Source organism: Oxyura jamaicensis, chromosome 1, assembly GCF_011077185.1.
Source record: "Oxyura jamaicensis isolate SHBP4307 breed ruddy duck chromosome 1, BPBGC_Ojam_1.0, whole genome shotgun sequence".
Classification (NCBI taxonomy): domain Eukaryota; kingdom Metazoa; phylum Chordata; class Aves; order Anseriformes; family Anatidae; genus Oxyura; species Oxyura jamaicensis.
In genome coordinates, this window is record NC_048893.1 from 111,294,044 (window position 1) to 111,313,188 (window position 19,145).

Below are 19,145 nucleotides of genomic sequence, written 5' to 3' on the forward strand. Positions count from 1 at the left end.
AACATAAAACAGGCTTCCTAGAAATGGTCTCTCCCATCCCGTACTGTAAACATCATTATCAACAAACCTAGTGCTTAAGTTTTTAAAATGCTTGTGACAACTTATCAAGTGCCAGCATGCAGCTTTTACAGCCACAGAGGAAGATGCAAAACTCTTGATGTTTTTTCATGACGGGGAGGAGAAGAGGGGAACCGTGCTGACTGCAACACGCAGGACTGCTCTAACTGGTAAGAGGAGCGTGCCTCTGCCTACCCAGATGGGAGAGCAAACGTGGTGATGAAGGTCACATCACAGTTATTCATGAGCTGAACAAGAGGATTGTAAACCTGTGCACAAGCAGGGTAATTTTAAAATGAAACCAGCAGTACATAAAATGCAGGGAATAAAATAAAAGGCTCTGTTGCTAAAGGACATTAAAGTGTATTTTTTTGAGCACAGTCATCCAAAAACAATTATTAAGCTCGTCAGTTTCTGAATACACTTGGCCTTAAAATATTAACATGTGCTTTTTATTTTATGCCTCAAACTGGATGAAATGAATTAAATACACCCAAAATGGTATGAGCAATCCCTTAAGCACTAGCTAGTTTAATGACTGATCTTCTGCTTTAGTATGAAGGGTAAAGGTTTATTTTTTTCTGTCATATGATCCACCATCATACAGTTCATGTGTTAGGCATCTCTCTCTGTCCACTGACAACATTACCTGAAGCACGCCTCTAACATTTTCACTTGCTGAAAAAACGAGAAGCAGAAGAACTTTGCATTTTTATACACGGTGGAGCTGACAGCTTACTTAATTGCCTTCAGCTTTATGCAACACAGATGAAATGCAGTGATTTTTGTTACTGTTCAAACATGCTGGCAGAACTTTGACATAGTATTTTTTTCTCTCTCTGTGGTAATTACTAGTGTTGGTTTGCATGTGCTAAGAATAATGACACACATGAATAACTTGCCATACTTTATGACTCACGGAGATGCCTTCGCAGAAATGATCTTGGTCATATTTTGTTCACCATGTACTGTGGGGAGAGCTTTTCGGTGGGGATGGTTGGTGGTGTTTTATTTTAACAGCTTCTTCCTCACCAAGTGAAGAATATATTACGTATATAAAGACTTCTTGATACCGCCCTTTCCCCAGCCCTGTATAAATATTTTGGTTTAGCTGCTTTTGAACCACGGGGCCAACGAGTTTCATCCTTTGTTTCAACCATAACAGCGTGTTGTTTGAAGTCCGAGATAACCAGGTCTCTACTTTCCAAAGCTGTCGCTTCCCGAGACCCTTTATGCTGTGATCTTACAGATGCTCCCTGCTGGCGTTTCATTGTTAATTGTCTTTGGGGACAGAAGCAGGGCAGCCTCCTCTGTTCAATGCATGACCAGGATGTTTGTTTACTTTACCCAGAGGGATGGGGCGGCCAGGTGCTGAGCCCTGTTTTGGTCACCCCGTGAGCCTGGGCACTCAACAAGGAGAGGAGGAGGAGGAGGAGAAAAAGGAGGAGGAGGAGAATGAGGAGGAGGGCCACGCATGCCCCAAACACACATGGGCAGGGGAGCTGAGCCAACATGCAGATGAGTGCTCAGCGCATACTTTGAAAGCACAACAGGGTTTTCACTCCTGAGTGTCCTCTCAGTGTCGCAAGAGAAATTCTGGAGGAGTAAGTCATACCTTCGCTGGAGCGCTGGCTGAAATGCGGCTCTGCCGCATACCTGCCGCCTCTCATTCCCTCTTGTGCTTTAAACCTCTACATTTTTAGGATCTTATTCCCCCTCTGTTTTGGCACAGGCAAGAATACATCTCTGGGATGCCCCAACACTCAGCTGTTCCTCCTCTCCTCCAGTGAACCTGCAAATTAGCATTGCAACTGCTCAGGTCAGAAATCTGAGGCCAAATTATCCCCTCAGACAACCATCCATTGCTTTCAGCACAAAACGTCATGTACCTGAATACTGTAGCAAATGCAAGAATGTTCCTTAATTCACTGCACTACAGGAGGGGATTTTTTTGGCATATTTCTGAGATACCATTGCAGAGGAAGGAAAAAATAAAATAAAATAAAATAAAATAAAAATACAAGACCAAAACCAAACAAACCTACTTGCAGCATGGTCCTCTTTAAAACAAGAAATTTATAAACAACAAGGACTGGAAAAAAAAAAAAAAAAAAAAAAAGTCTTATCTGGACAACCACAGAATCCTAGTACAACGATTATGCAAATATTTATTATTATTATTTTTATCTCCATGCTTTCTTTTTGTCTTTCTAGCCACTTCAACCCTGAGTACTGGAGCTAGTTCTCCCTCACCCTAAAAAAAACAGAAAGCACCAGTGGGTCCACAACAAAAAATGTCCAACGTTTAGAGCTTGGTGCTGACATGATGATTATTCATCAGGTTATACACAGCTCCTCCTTTTATCTCTCTGTATACCAACACGTGCAAAAAAAACACAGATAAGGGCTAAAGCAATTGTGAGGAGGATGGATGCTTCCTAAAATAAAACAAAACACACTTGTACAATGCAGAAGCATTTTTAACCAAAACAAAAACTATTTTTTCTTTATCTCTCTAGCTTAAAGATTTTACTCTCTGACAATGATTAGTACAGAGGGAACACAATCCAGGTCGGCAAGGAGCTCTGCATGTCCCTGACCCAAGCAGGGTGACCCTCACTGCTCAGTTTTGATATATACCAAGCGCTCCAGCCTACTGAGTGTGTACCACTTGTAATGGAGCAACACTGAATTTTATACCAGCAATAAGTGTCAATGAAATTAAATATATGTATGTGATAGGAATCACTTTTAAAATAATATTTTTAATAGAGGAAAATACAGCCAACTTAACCATTTTGCTCCGGATTCCAGCACATCAATTTAGCAAGAAATAAATAACTCCCAGCCTTTCATCTTATCTTTTTGGCAGATGTTTCCCCTGTATAAAGGGTGGCACAATTGTTTTTGTCAGTGTTATAATTAAAACTGCTATCCAGCTGACATACAGTTTTTAATGGTTTCCCTTAGGATTCTAACAGATGTTGCCTTATTAGATCGGGACTCTCCCGAAGTGAGAAATGTCACTGGCATAATCAAGACTTTTCTTCCAGTCTTAACGTGTGCTGTCACAACTTGCCTGGTGACATTTGGCCGTAAGGAAACAAGTACCAGCCACTTTCCTAAGGAGAGGAGGAGGTATTCTGAAGAGTTTGGAAGAAATGGCAGAAAAATCTTACTCAGATGCAACAAGTGGCATGGTCTGGCCTTTGCTGCAGCCAGAAATAGCTGGAGAGCATCGAAGGAGGTGGCCCTGACAACTGCACCACCACCAGCCCAAGGCTCTGTAGCTTTTTGTTGGTACAAGTAACCACAGCCTCAGCAAAGGGTCGTCTGAAATCAGGTGAGGAACCAAGGGGTGGCAGCTACTGGGGGCTCCTGTCCCAAGAGAAGTTACAGCCATATGACAGAAGTGTTAATTTGAGATGGCAGTTATCTTAAATAACGCAGCGTGTCACAGCAAGCTTGTAGAATAGCTTTTTAAAGGCAGTTCAGCTTCCTGGTGATCACCAAAAACCTAGAGGAGCACATGGTGGAGGTGAAGGCGGACGCCCGGGGGCTGCTGTCCTCCCCGGGCCCAGGGTCTCGCTTGGGCAGGGGAGGTCGCTGGGCACGTCGGTGTTGATTCTCCTATCTTAGCATTCTTGAGGCCAGGCGTTAATTAAGCATGGAAAATGTCCATAATGAGTTATCTAGTGTATGGACTGGGGGAGGAATGTGTTCCTGGAATGACCCCAAACTGCCTTTTTTGCCTTCCCCAAACTGCGGGGGTCCCCTCCCGCATCCCCCCAGCCGGCACAGCGCCCCACACCACTCCCCGGACCCCCAACACCAGGGCACGCCGGGCTGGCCCAGGCCTCCCGCAGCCTCCGCCCCGCTCCCCGCCGCCCTCCCGGCGAAGGGGCCGGGCTCCGGGGGGGCGGTCCCCCCGCCGCCCCCGCCCCCTGCCCGCTGAAGAGCGCTGGGCAGGCCGGGCGGAGCGGCACAGCGCAGCGCACACGGCTCTGAGCGGAGTCTCGGCCCGGCTCGGCCCGGCAGCGCCCACGCAGCCGCCCGCCTCCTTCCTCCCGCCCCCTTTCTCCTCCTCCGGGACTCTCCGCTGGGATCAAGCCGGCGCTGCCTCCTCCTCCTCCTCCTCCTCCTCCTCCTCCTCCTCCTCCGCTGCCGCCGCCGCCGTTGTTGTTGGCCGGCTCTGCCACATCGAGGATATTTTGGCTCCCGGAGAGAGGCAGCGCGCCTTCTTTTCCTTCTTCTATTTTTATTTTTAATTTTAATTTATTTATTTTTTAATTATTTTTTTTTGGACCCAGCCGCCGCCGGGGAGGGGGCTAGCCGAGGAGCAGGCGAGCTCCGCGCTCGGGGGCCAGGTGAGCGGGGGGCATCCCGGGGGAGCCCCGAGCCGGGGTGGGGGGCTCCGGGCATCGCCCCCAGCCCGGACCCGGACCCGGGGGGTGATGGCGGCCGGCGCCGCCCGCGGCGGGGGAGGGGGCTTGGCCGGGGGGGAGGCGGGCAGGAGGGGGTTAACGGGCAGAGGGCTCGAAAGGGACCCCAAAAACGCCGGGTCGGATGATTTTCCCCCGTCTGAGTTTGGGTGCCAAAAGGGGGCTCCCCCCGGCCGCTGCAGGGGGTTGGGCAGAGGTGGGAAAGGAGATCCTGCTGACAGGAGCCCGGTTATCCCTGTTGTTTGTTTGTTTGTAGGGTTCTGTTTGCTTGGTTTGGGTTTTTCTGTTTCTTTTTTTCTTCTTGTTTTTAAGAAAAAAAAAGCCGTGGAGGTTCTTTTACTGTAGGCACTAGCGTGGCTTAGGTCGCCCCGTGGATGGTTCCCAGCCTGCTCAGGCTGTGGGCGAGCGCCCGGTTATTGCTGAAGAGAAGTTGATCAGAATTCAGGAGTATTAGTTAATAAGTGCCTGATCCTGTTGACCCTGTTCTGGTTCACCCGCTCGGCTCTGCGGGGGTGTTGAAGAAGGTGTCCTGCCAGTTAAACCAATTATAGCTGGCAAGTCGCAGTCAGCAGCGGTGGAGGAGCTGGAATCGAGGCCCAGGCACATCATGCCCCAGTGTATTTTCTGGGCTCAAACAGCAGCTTTCAGAGTCCAGTGGAAAAAAAAAAAACAGGTTTTAACCTTTTCATCATGAGAAGCTATGCTGCCTTCTCGGTCCCGATAGCTTGTTTCAGGTCCCATGCTGGAAGCTGGTTGTGCTGCAGGGTGGGAAGCTGATGTGTGGCGAGCGAAGGCTCTAGGAACCCGTAACAACCTGAGAGATTTGGTTAGGGCATTACAAAATGTGGTAGGATCTTCCTGTGTTGTTAGACCAAAGCTCTGATGTCTTTTTTCACAAGGTGTGTAGCACACAGGGAAGGCCGTGGAAACGCAACGAGTTGGGTTAATGAGCAACGCCGAGTAATGAAGGCTTCTTGTAAACCCTCTGTCTCAGTGCCCGAAGTGTGTCCGAAGAAACAAACAAACAAAAAGCCTGGAAGGATGAAAACCTTCTAGGCAGTGGGAAAGTTGCCAACAGAACTCATGCAGAGGCCAGGATTGCACCTGAAATTGTCAGAAATCCTGTTGGTAGCAATCACTGCTGATCAGATCTAAGATTACTGAAAATATGCATAGTGTTTTCACAAGTGCCTTCCCACTGGTAAGGCTTATAGCTACTTATCCCTATATAACCGCTGATTTCAGCGTTGAAACAAGGTATTAGAAATTGCCATATGTTTGTTTATTTTTTAAAAGCTCAGTTGAATGCAGGGGTAAACAGCTTAAACTGTGGAAATGTAATGAAAATATTAGGATGCTTGCTGAGTGAGACTCATGCTGCGTAAAATTCTTTGGTGCTCAATGAGATGTGTAATTTAGCGCAAATATTTGTACACGCTATTTGAGGTAAAACCCATCATTCAGTAGGTTGCACTTTTGGGTAGCGTTAATGAAGTCTAAGTTGACTGTTCTTTTTGTATTCAGTTGATTTGTTTTATTTTGGTGATAAGCCCCACACATCTCATAGCAGTGAAGTTGAAATGGGCCTTTCAGATTAAGGACTCTTGTTATTATTTTGTGTGTGTATGTGTGATTGCATACATAGGAGGATGAAGGGGATCTGTCTTCAGCTGATGGGTATTTTTCTTTTCCTCTGCTATACAGACAGACTTTGAATTTGTCATTTTGGCAGGCTCTGCTTGTTTTGTTGAGCTCTCATTTGCCATCTTTTTCTGAGTTCAAGATTGTATTTTATTTTTTTCCCCGTGTTAAAATGGCTAGAGAGAAATTGCTTGTAATTATTGCTATTCCCACAGAACTGTGATTATTTATGTCTTCTGTGACTTTGTTTAAGTAGAGGTGCACACTTTGAGGCGGTTTCCGTAGAACAAAATAGCTTAGCACAATGCTTTGACAAAGTAGGAGGAAAATTGTGGAGACAACTTGCCACAGTCTAGTCTGATAAGGTATCACTTACTGACACCTGAATTACAGCATCATGATAAACTTGAACAATGGTCATAAAATTGGCTTTATTCCTGATGTTTGATCTCTCATAGGTCCGTAAAAGGATAAGAATCTTATCGCTCTACTCCTTGAGTCATATATACGAGGGCAAGTTATACAGGCCTCGCACAATCCTTTTCCTGGTAACACAGGGAACGTGATAGCTTTAACTTCAGTAGTTGTTGGTAGTCCCAGCTCTGTAAGGACACGTTACAGCATGAACCTCTTAACTTAAACCTGAGCCTTCCAAAGGTGTATAAATACACCAATCCCATGTTTAGAAAATGAGCAAAATAACACTGTTTGGAGATGCTCTTCCCAGTGAAGGAAGCAGGCTGATGGTACCTGGTGTTAGCTTCCACTGGTAACTCATGAGAGGAGCGTGTGGAGGTGTAGTGTGGTGAGCACCCTGTTGTTTTTTTTCGGTACTTGAAAAGGCAAAGTGGCATGTAGGCATGAATGCAGTAAGCAGAGATAGTGCAAGGCTTAATGTTTAAGATAATGGGTGAAAAATTAGAAATGACTCTATGCAATAGGTACTTGATGGACAAAGGACCTCTGTAGGCTTTTATGAGCACTTAATGAGATGAGGTAATAAAAGACCTCGCTTTGGGTATCAGAAGTTAATCATCCTCTTGTGGCTCATATCACAAAACTCTAATTCTGCTGATGCTTGGGAAAAGTCTTCCACTTAAAAGCTGTTCAAACAAGATGAGAATTGTGCCTTGTGTAGTTGGGATGTGGGCAATGAAAAAGGCTTTGCCTGTACCTCAGGCAGAGAGCTGTTCTGCAGTCTGTGCTCAAGCAGTATGAGATGTAAATATGTCTTGGAACTTGCTTCCTTCCTCAATAGCAACATGGTTCATGTGACCCCTCCTGTTTTTCAGATGAGTGAGTTTGGGATCAGAAACATGGATCAAGTAGCTCCCGTGTCGACTATGTACAGAGGAATGCTCAAGGTGAGTACTTCTGAGCAAGCAGCTGTTAAACCCCACTGTTCTCATCTCCCAGCTAGGGCATGTACTGTGTTCTTATTAATGCTAGCAAAGAATTGTACAACCATGCCAGGTTGAATGCATGTTCAAGTTTTAATAGCTTGATTGTGACCTGTAGATTTCTTCTAGAGTATTCCCACAGAGTTTGGTGGATATGAGCAAAGTGGAACTGAGGGAAATAAAAATCTTACATCCCCTGTCCTAAGAATTTGAAAACAAGAGGGTAGACAAGAGCTGAGCCCAAATTCATTGGAGATCATTAAAATATAGCCTAAATAAAGGTTCCAGGGCTGGCAGTATGAGTGATCCTTATGTAACTAACTTGAGCAGATTGGCACAGTGGCGTTCTGCTAGCTGTAGTTAAGCCTGATTCTTCAAGACTATTGTATGAAAAAAAGCTTTTCACTTATTGCATGCAACTATATGAAATGGCAGTCCAATACCCTGTAGGAAACCAAAGTTAGTTATTCAATATATTTTATCCCTAGGTAAGCTGTGTTTATCTTGTTTGGAAAACAGCTTAAAAACTGAAGGCAAAGGATAATTAAGCTATAACAACTCAGTCTATTAATTGCTTTTCACTTCCACATTTGCACGATACTTTTCATCCCAGTATCATTTTTAACAGAGTATTGATTAATGTAAACCGCATAATGAGAACAGAAAGTGAGTTCCTGATCTTTAACTTTAAAGAATGTCTGTGTCTTAGTTCAGACACAGTTTTAGAATCAGTTAGTGAGACTTCAGTGTTGTGACTCCTCTAATACTTTGTCTGCTCTTCACTTTTTCTCCTGATGGAGCAAAAACAGGGTCCAAAAGAGACCCCCCAACTTGATAGCTGTGTGCTCTTGAACACAGTAATTGTGATAAGCAGATTGTCAGTGTTAGCTGTCATGTAATTAATTCAAAATCAAGACCTGTATTCTAGTACTTTGTAGCTGCTCTCACTTCTTTAGTTTTTTCTGTAATAATTATTGTTAATGTATGTTGAAAAAAAACAAAATGGTTGCATGACTGATAGGGTAAGCAGAACTTATGCTACATTGGTTTTTTTTTCCTCTTGATTTACTATTAAAAAAAACCTGCTTAAACATTAATTTAATCCATTTTGAAATGTGAAACTAGTACAGTATAGATTTTACTCATTGACATGCCACAGCATTTTTTCCAGTGACTCAGGATAAGGGTCAGCTATTTACACAAAATGCAGGAGTTTCCAGATTATGTTGAAAGAACTTGCCCTTTCTTCTAGGTACTAGCGATGAGTCAGTGCTTTTTATCTAGTAATGTACCAAGAATTCTTTAATAACAATTGCCAAATATGTTAGTGTGTTTTTTCACTCGGTTGTGAGGGTTTTCACGGGTTTGCTCTGATTCTTTCTGCTGGCTGTGGTTGGCACCTGAACTGACTGTATGTAATTTGTCTCCACTGGCCAGCTCTCAGTAGGGATTTCTGAATCCAGTTAACCCCTAGAGACATATTGTGTACTTTGCCTGCTTTTTCTTCTGTGGAATATATGCTTTCATAATGTATATAGTGGCATGCATTGCAGCTTGTTGTAAAATACAAATAAAGCTTGATGGTCCTTAGTTTCTTCTTAGGGTTAGTATGAGGGGCTGGGGAGCAGCAGCAGGAGCACCCAAGAGGCACCTAGCACAAAAAAGACTCCAAGCCCCTCCAAACCTTGTAGAATACCAAAAGGAAAATTAGGGAACATGTGGAAATGTTAACACTTTCCTGCTATTGCAGAAACATCATTCAGGTTGCTTTTGTCTTGCACCTGAATACAGCCCTGAAAAATCTTCTGCCTTGTCCTCAGCTACATTTTCTGTTTGGGCACTAACTGGCATACCGCTTCATGCTTAAAAAATAAAAGAAGCATTTGCAAGTTACCTTAGTCTTCAGCTCCCTGAGCTGCCATATGTGATGTAGCTTTCCTGGACAATATTCTATCCTCCGGTGCTTTTGAAATCTCAGAGCAACTTTTGTTCGTCCTTGCCTCTGGATGGTGCAGATACTGTTTCCTTATGACTAACAGACAAGTTGCATAAGTTGTTTTTAAAGTTATTTCCTCCTTTTTTCACATTTCCCTGCCTCCCCCGCCAAACCCTTACGTGGCTGGAGAAACCCAGTGATTGTGCTGTTTTTAGCATATTCAATTGACACAAGTCAAGTATGCAAGAAGTTAGGTTTTCAAAATGTACCGATATTTATAAGGCTGCCAATACATCAGTAGAATTTGCATTTATCTGGTACGCTTTTATTACCCTCCTGTTTATCCCTTTCTGTATAATTAAATTAGCTATTTCACTGAGCACCTGAAGTCTGCAAAATGTAGTGGCTGCCAAATCCAGTAAACTCACAAGTATAGAAGTCTTGAAGTCCTGTGAAACTAACTGTATAGCTTCAAGTGATGGGGTTCAGACTAAGGATTTCCTATTAAATGAAGTGCATAAATCTATTGTAGGTCTTGCACTGCCTGTTGTTTTTTCCAATATTTACCAATCCTGCCTCTGCCATCAAGAACTCAAGCGGGCAGTGAATTTAATGGGTTAAGGAAATGCTAGGATTTCTTCAAAGTATATCTGGAAATATGCATGCATTCTCTATTGTTAGAAGTCTCAATTACAGGAAAACTTTGAATATCCTTACTTGCTTTACTGTGACTCGCAGAACATGCTTTGTGATTAGTTCTGTGGTCTGAGTGTTAGTTGTTTTGTATTCATGTACAAAAAGATATGCTGTCTTTGCCTTTACATTTCAAAGGCACGAGTTAGTTGATTCAAGATAGTGGTTGTGCACGATCTAAATCTAGGAAACTGAATGCAACCACTTCCTAGCAATTCAGTTGGCAGTACTCTGGCAAAATGCTAACATTAAGGCTTTTATTATTCTGTTGCTTTGCAGCGTCAGCCAGCATTTGACACCTTTGATAGCTCAAACTCTCTCTTTAGTGGATATTTTTTATCACTAAATGAAGATCAAACGCTTCAAGAAGTGCCAACAGGATTTGATTCTACTTCTTACGGTAAGTTTTTACTTTGTTCCTTGGTCCAATCCAGAGATCAGAGAGAAATCTGTGGGGTCCAATTCTTCCCTACACTCTTACAAGTGCTATGTAGATTTTCCTAAAAAGAAACTTGTTTGATTACATGGACTTGAGTTCCGTGACTTCATCCATGTGAGGTGCTCTGTTGGTAGTTGTTCTCTGCATTGAAGAAGAATGGGATCTGGAATTCAGTAGTCTAAGGTAGATTGACAGTCCGTGGAAGAAGCCTTAGGTATTAAAGCAGAGCTTGTTTAAGGCAGTTTAAAATACTTAAAGTTTAATGTTTTAAATATTATAACTTAGAAAAATATTATGTGTATTTAAACTTAAAATTTAATTATGGTTGAGATGTTGCAAGCATTCTGCAAGCTCTTATTTTTTGACCCTCTGTAATTAAATCCTAGAACAGTTCTTGTTTTTCTTTTTCCCTAGGGATTTGTTTTACTCCTAACCTTAAAAGGGGGGAAAAAACAGGGGTGAGGATGTCTTTTGGGGATGAGGGGGACTTTTTTGTGTGTAGACAGGACCTACCAATAGTTCTATACAAATCCTTGCCTAAATTCTTTATCAGCTTTTTTCCCCTCACAAAAAAGTCAGTATTTTACCTGATGCTGCCTTCATCTCCCATTGTAACATGAGATCCTAATCAGTTACCTGCTCTGGTCAGCAAAGCAAGTCTTAGCAGATATTGAGGATGGGTGTGGTTAAAAACAGAAGTTAAGCATGTGGCTGGTGGTGAGATCCATTTGCTGGGTCAAATGGAGCCTGTATGTAGTCAGGACCTAGGAAAACTTCAAGAAGAGCCCCACACCTTCACAAACTGGGTTGAAGTCTGATAATTCATTACCTTTATATACCGTGTCACCGTTATATGCCTCTTGCATAGCAGAGCTTTCAAATCCTGCCTGTGTGCTAGTTTTCAGAGGCTCTCAGGTGTTCAGGGATGCAGGAGTGAGGTGGTTAAAGTGTTCTCAAATTACCCCCTAGCTTAACAGCACCAATCACAAATCAAATATGAGTAAAAGCTTTCCTAATCTGAAACATTTAGAGAGTCTAATTAGTTTTCTTCAGCTTATAAATTATTTTTTGAGTAATATGAGGCATCTTTCAGTGAAGATTCTTTAGTAAGAAACATGGAGTAGAAGCCAAATTTGTCCTTAAAATGTGATCTGTTTGCAAACATAAAGATCACTTATGCAGATTAGTAATTTATACTGGCCTAGGATGATGCTGGTTATGGATTTTATTGCATTACTTAGGCACTGGGCGACAGCTTGTGACCAGTCACTTATTTGGTTCAGATGACTGAGAAATGCATGGAAAGGTCAGAAATAGTTTGCTAGAACACAGTGTGGAATAGTGCAAGCTAGTTCTTAGTAACCCTACTGTCAGTGACTTAGCTCTCAAACTAAATGAAGGCTGTCTAGAGTTAAAATAAAGAAGTCTGAGGTCAAATTAGAGGTGAGAAAATAGGAAACTGCAGTCTCATTTCCTTTTTTTTAAAGTTCTAGTAAAGGTCCCTTGCAACAAAGTCATATTGTGTAACTATTAAGAGTCAGTAAGGATCTATATGATCAAAACTAGTAAAGCTTTAATTTATCATGAAGTAATTTTTTATCAACGCAGTGCTACAAAGACTTCAGTGTTGACAATATATTAAGTCAGACTGGATGTTCTGAAAATGGTTCTACCCTGTTTGTTTCTGTTTTAAAATACATAGTTTCTAGTTTCTGTTCTTATTCTTGAAATATTGCAGCGAAATCTTGTCCCTTCTTTCACTGGCCTAAAAGCTAATGCATCTCCTTTCTCCCTCCTCCCACTTTCTCTCTTGTAGAGTCCAACAACTGTGAATTGCCTCTGTTAACCCCGTGCAGTAAGGCTGTCATGAGTCAGGCCTTGAAAGATACTTTCAGTGGTTTCACAAAGGAACAGTGTCGGCTGGGAATCCCAAATAGTAAGTGTTTTCTATTTATTAGCATTTTTTTTAATGCTAAGGAGGATGCTGAATAGCGGTTCTTTCAAAAGAGAAAGAATGATGTCAGTAGGAAATACAAGAATGGATCCTATGTGAATCTCGCACAGCTTGACTGGGAAAGACTAAACTTGCTGGTATTAAAAATGGGTGCATGGAGAGCTCATATTTTGGCAGCCTAAGAGAGACAACCAAGCTGAGGACATCTCTGATTAAAAGTGAATGCAGAAGGAAAATAGAGGACTTCTTTTTAAATTCAAAAATAAATTCATTCTGAAGCCTAAGCTTCAGAGCTAAGTAACTTGTGGTTAACAGTTTCTTTCATGCGCTGCCTTCTAATGAAGATTGCTTCAGGAGCTGACACAGGTCAGGAGCTATCTCTAAAGAACAGATCCTTTCTCTCTTACAGATCCCTGGCTGTGGACTGAGCAGCAAGTTTGCCAGTGGCTTTCTTGGGCTACCAATGAGTTTAGCTTGGCAAATGTGAACTTCCATCAGTTTCTTATGAGTGGCCAAGACCTTTGTAACCTGGGCAAGGAGCGCTTCTTGGAACTGGCACCTGACTATGTGGGTGATATTCTGTGGGAACACCTGGAGCAGATGATAAAAGGTAACTACAGAGACAGAAAGAACTCTTTTGTTCTAAGGCTTTTCTGACAGACAGAAATAGGACTCTTTCAACACTTACTGCACTATGAAAGGTTTTTGTTACATGTGAAAAGTCAAGATTAAATTTAAAACTTGGTTAATAAAAGCATTGTCAACAGTTGTGTTATATCTTTTGCACACAAAGCACGTGCAGGTGTCTGCAGAAGCCATTCTGTGCTCAGACTGAGTACCTCTTGCGGTCAAGTTTTATTTGGAATAATCATTGAAATAAAGTGATTAGGATAAGGCTATTGCAATACATCATTTAAAAAGACATGTATTCAACCAAAAATTGGACAAAACGTGTTCACGTCCTTACATGTATTTGGTCTTGTTCCATTTATGTAGTGTTTTGAGATTATTCAATAAATGAATGTAAAGATGTCAAGGATGCCTAAGGCATCTTAACACTAATGGAGCTGCTAAAACTCCATATGTGGTGACCTATATGTTCCCTTGATATTGGAGTGTAATACTCTGTAGTTGCAATTGTGAAGGGCCTGGACCTTCATGTTGTTGTTTCTATGTTTTATGTTAAAAAATCAATTAGTATTATGGTTTTCAAGCCTACTAGAAGGTAAATTTTTTTGTGTGTGTGAGGTTTGGGGCATTTTTTTGGTGGCTTTCTTTTGAGAGAGAGGTTGAAGTACATAAGTAAAGGATATGTGAGTGATGACCCCAAGCTACTTGACTCAGAAACATTTCATTCTATAAAGATTAATTCTTTAAAATCATAAAAACAAGTTTTCTATTTTCTTCTCATCTCCAGACAGTCAAGAGAAGACACAGGATCAATATGTGGAGAACCCTCATCTCACCTCAGTTCCTCACTGGGTTAACAATAATTCCCTAAGTAAGTATTTTAAGAAATTTGACATTTTAGATATGGTATGCTTATTATACGCTTGTCACAGATCCCAGTCTGTTTTGTTGTTTGCTTTTTTTTTTTTTTTTAAAAAGGCACCAGAATAGTTGCTATGTTTTGGGAAAACACTTCAGTTGCTGCCATCTTCTTTCCTAGTATTGTTTAATTGTCATCTATTTCATATCAGAAATCTTTTGAAGAGTGAGGGCTATGAAAAAACAAATTTCCTCTTTGAATGCCAAAGCCTACATCTGTGGAGCAGAGCATTCCCACCTCTAGCAAACAGTCAAAAAGCAGCAGCAGGAGCTATGTTTAGGCCTTTTTGAGGACTGTGGAAGCATAACAGAGCTTTTGACAGTGTATGGCACAACCGTAGAGACAAAGTGCTCGTTCACTCAGATTGTGTGATTGGTGTTGTTTTACTGAACCGCAGTTTGATCTCTAGGTCAGCCTAATTACATCACTTAATGATGAGGGCCTTCCTCAAAACCACTTAAGCTTCTCCAGCTTTTTCTGTAGCACTGTAGTTTCCTTGAAGAACAAACAATATACATATTTGTGGTCTGAAGTTCAAGGTGGAGATTAACAGAATCTGATTTGGAGCCCAGTAGATGGGAATCTTCTCAATGATGTCAGTAGCCTTTCCAGGAGCTCCATAGCATATAACACCTCGCAGTCAGATTTTTAATGGGAAAACTACTTCTCAGTGGCATAGCTGTGGGTTAGCTCTAGCGGGCATAGCTCTAGTGGCTTGAGCTGTGTTAGTTTGTTCAAGGGACTGTGGAGAAAACCATTTAATTCATTCTTTTTTATTTTCCTTCAGCTGTTAATGTGGATCAGACCCCTTACGGAATGCAAATGCCTGGGTACCCTAAAGCCCTCAGTTATCCCAAACCCAGTCTTCTGAGTGACGTCTGCCAGACTTCCACGGGACCAAATCTCCTCAATCCAGAACAAGAGTTCTCATTGTTTCCTAAAACCCAAGTGGATGCAGTTGGGGTCAACTACTGTGCAGTAAATCAAGATTTCACAAGAAGCAATCTGAACTTGCTGATAGATAATTCTGGTGAGTTACTATCCATGTAATAATCGAGTGCAAAGCTGTATCCTATGTCTTTCCCTCCCTTGCATAGTTTATATATACAAGCTAGAAAAGGGAGGAAAAACACACTTTTCCTCTTTCTTTTTTTCTTACGAAGGTAAACTTAGAGAACACGAATCTAGCGACAGTGGTGCAGAAAGTTACGAAAGCTCAGATTCAATGCTGCAGTCCTGGAACAGCCAGTCATCACTAGTGGATTTACAACGTGTACCATCCTATGAGAGTTTTGAAGATGACTGTAGCCAGTCCTTGTGTCTGAACAAACCTACAATGTCTTTCAAAGACTATATTCAAGACAGAAGTGATCCTGTAGAGCAAGGGAAACCAGTTATACCAGCAGCAATTCTAGCTGGCTTTACTGGTAAGTGGTGAAGCAAAATAGTCACTCCTCTTCTTATGTAACATATTTATTCTCTGTAAGTGGGTATCTATGCTGATGATAAAGGTTTGTAGTATCATAGTATGTCTTACAACATGGTCAGAGACCACTACTCATGAGGAACTTCAATCCTAAATGTTCATAAGGAAAGTTCCATGGGACTATCCATCTAAAGAACAAACACACAGGTACATTGAAATGCTGTAAAACTCAAATGCACTTTCTGGTCTGTTGAAAAGAGGTAAACTTGGACAAAGTATTCCCCAGTTCTGAGTTTCTGCAAGTGTCAGCTTACTTATGAGGACCTTGTTCCTGTAGTCCTTGCTGAAATCAGATTTTTCCTGTAGGAAGTCTGACAAGACAAGGGCTGCAGGACAGGACATGAGGGCTGACCTGCAGCTGCTGCAAAGTGGGAGGGAGGCGTAAAGAATCTGTCTAACCACGGGAAGCCATAGGTTGCATCAGATCCTGTGTTTCTATGACAAAGCTGACGTTTTAATTTCAACATGTCTATGAGCAGATTTGTGTTACAGAGGAAAATCTTATTTAGGCTTATCTTGTGATACAAGTATGGTTGCCTATATTGATTGTGATAAGAGCTGGCAGAAATACTAATTGTGGCTTCTCCCCACCCCCTGTCTCTTAACAGGCAGTGGACCTATACAGCTATGGCAATTCCTGCTGGAGTTACTGACTGACAAATCTTGCCAGTCCTTTATTAGTTGGACTGGAGACGGATGGGAATTTAAACTTGCTGACCCAGATGAGGTATGTGGTTAATTGCAATCTACAAAAAGATTTAGGGTCTGATCCACCATCTGTGGGCCTCATCTTGAACATAAAGCATTTGCAAGATCAGACACTTGCTGAAGTCTCTTCATCTGCAAATGCTTTACTGTGTGGTCAGGATGCTGTGGGATGCTCCCCCTCCCCCTGGAATAGCAGCATTTGCTTGCAGTTATGAGAACCCGTTGTATAGTTCAAAACTTAAAGGTAGCATACAAAGTTAGCTGTTTTGACAGGGTAAGCAATACTGTAGATTAGTTAATGGAATGTAACTGAATCAGCAGCGTCTGGGATTGCACAAAGGCCGTGGAAAAGGCACTTGAGGTACCACAGGTCATTTAGATAAACGGCAGATGTGGTAGAGCTGCTTTTTAAATTTGTTGGGAACTTAAAGCGTTAGGCATTAAAAATAAAGAGAATGCACTTTCATTTTCCAATTACTGTTATCAGTAGGAAAGCTCATGTGTGAAGAGACATGATGTAAGGTTCACTGAAGCATTATTTAAAGTAATGGAAAGGGGGGGAAATCCTCAACTCCAAGGGACTTCTGCTAATTCCACTTCCATTTAAAAAGCTGTCCCATGCTGCTAAATAGCAAAAGAACTCTTAAACTCTGTTTCCTGTCAGAAAGGAGAAACTATATTTCACTTAAGCTTGATCTCCTTAAACAAATTTAGGCCCAGCCCCTGCAAGGGGAGGTATCCTCTTCACTGCCACTTTTTGTCCTGCTCACCTTAGTCAAGCCACAGCTGACAGCTGTCTTGGCATTTGTCCACTCACCAACTCTTGTGCTATCCAAGGTTGGGACATCCAAGCAAATAAAATGCTCTGACTGAGAAGCAGTTTTAATAACTGCCTTTATCAGCTGCTAACAGGAAGAACATGTCTTGAACAAACCCTTTACATTTGCTTTCTTTTTGGACTGGCAGGTGGCACGGAGGTGGGGAAGAAGGAAAAACAAGCCAAAAATGAACTATGAGAAACTCAGCCGAGGGCTACGCTACTATTATGACAAGAACATCATCCACAAGACATCAGGGAAGCGATACGTGTACCGCTTTGTGTGCGACCTGCAGAACTTGCTGGGGTACACAGCGGAGGAGCTGCATGCGATGCTGGGGGTGCAGCCGGACACCGAGGACTGAGCCTGACTGCCCGGTGCCGTGCCAGTGGAGACCCAGTGTTGGGACTGTGACCAGGAGCCATCTGCAGTCAGTTCTTCCTGCTGTTCAGATGGGTGCAACGGTGGTGAAATAAGGACCTTGACTGATTTCTGTAACCAGGGGAAGTTGGAAGGAAGTGGCCTTATTTCATCAGTGGCTTCAGTTGTTGCTGTGTCGTGCACTTGAGCAGCATGGATGTTGGCACAGATTGCAGCTCTGTCATGAAGACACAGAAATGCTCTGGGCTTGAGCATTTCAACTACCTATACTGCCACACAAAGTGTTTTGGCTACTTAACACTGCCATATGATGGGTTGGCTTTAGAACCAAAGGTTGGATGAGGAAACCAGTGATGCAGCGGAACCATTGCTCAGATTCTCTTTTTAACATACAGTCATCCTTGCTTCCATCTTATATCATGCAATTTATTTAAAAAGTATGTAATTTATTTTAAACGAGCAGTAAGAAGAATTGATATCAATGTGTTGTTCTCAAGCACGTTTTATTATTACTCCAGAAATGTGCTGCAGGTACATCAACACTCTGTGTCCAAAACCAGATGTAGCAACTGTTTTAAAAAAAAATAACCCTTTTAAGAAGGGAAGGAAAATCATACCATTTCAATATCCAGTTTTGTATATATATTCTGTGATTATTTTTTTTGAAACTCTGTAATGTTCCTATTTAACAGATATTGTATAGTGTAAATTAAACTAATTGTATGTGTGTTTTGAAATAGGATGAATGTAAACTTATCAAATGGCTATTTCATGTTTGTCTAGGTTATACAACCTTCTGCAAATATTTAATTGGCCTAAGAGACAACATACATACTCAGTATGCATGCATATGGTATGCCTATGATATGAAACGTATGGGGGGAGGGGGGAGGTCTAGCTCAGTATTTTGCCAAGACTGAAGTTGGCAGATCTTTGTGCATTTTGGTATTTTTACAAGAAACTAATATAATATTCTGGGACATTAAGGGCCTATTTGTGGTTTCTTCTTTATCTGAAAAATGAAAATATGGATAAAATTACCTTTTTTCATTTATAAATGGCATATGTTTTTCAACTTCTATGCATGTCCTTTAAACAAAATTTATATACAAGCCTTATTTTTTCAGTTGACTTGTCTTCTTCCTGCAGTTTATCCTGTATGATGAAAATATGAATTCTATTTTTGGAAATAACTGTGACTCCTTTTCAAAGATCAGGAGGGATTTATGTAGCAGCTATTTTTACTGCACAAAAAAATACACAATTCACTGGAAATATGTACTTTGTAAGAAAGCTTTATTTTTTATCTGAGCTTGATGTACATTTAAATGTGTTGTACAATGTGAGAGGTTTAAAAACAAGTCCTTATTAAAAACCTCTTGAACAAGAAAGAAAAAGAGCTTTTTTTTTTTAACTCAAAGTTACAGAGTGTAAGGGAAGGGGGAGGAATATCCCTAAAATAAACCTCTGCAGGGGTGTAAGGGGAAAAAAAAAAGTGGCTGTAGAAAGCTTGTTAGAGGAAAGTCTGCAAGATTGGTAGGCTAATAGTCTTGAACCAAGCTAAATACATGCCAATGCTCTGTGTTTAGGTATAAATTAGAAGCTAATGCCTTTGTTCTATGCCTTTGAAAGAAAATTGGC

The 19,145-nt window shown here is 41.7% G+C and overlaps 1 protein-coding gene across 2 annotated transcripts; it reads left to right on the forward strand.

Annotated features, from left to right (window-relative positions):
- The first annotated feature begins 4,097 nt into the window (after positions 1-4,097).
- Positions 4,098-18,901, forward strand: ETS2 (ETS proto-oncogene 2, transcription factor). 2 transcript variants are annotated; one of them, XM_035315783.1, is made up of 10 exons: positions 4,098-4,424; positions 7,433-7,504; positions 10,449-10,569; positions 12,425-12,544; positions 12,972-13,172; positions 13,980-14,063; positions 14,899-15,141; positions 15,275-15,538; positions 16,206-16,324; positions 17,272-18,901. In XM_035315783.1, exons 2-10 carry the CDS (start codon positions 7,433-7,435, stop codon positions 17,485-17,487), a joined length of 1,440 nt encoding a protein of 479 aa, XP_035171674.1. In that variant the 5' UTR covers positions 4,098-4,424; the 3' UTR covers positions 17,488-18,901. The 2 variants fall into 2 exon arrangements, with proteins under 2 accessions (XP_035171674.1, XP_035171675.1); XM_035315784.1 differs by lacking the exon at positions 4,098-4,424 and adding an exon at positions 6,656-6,797.
- Positions 18,902-19,145: the final 244 nt, after the last annotated feature.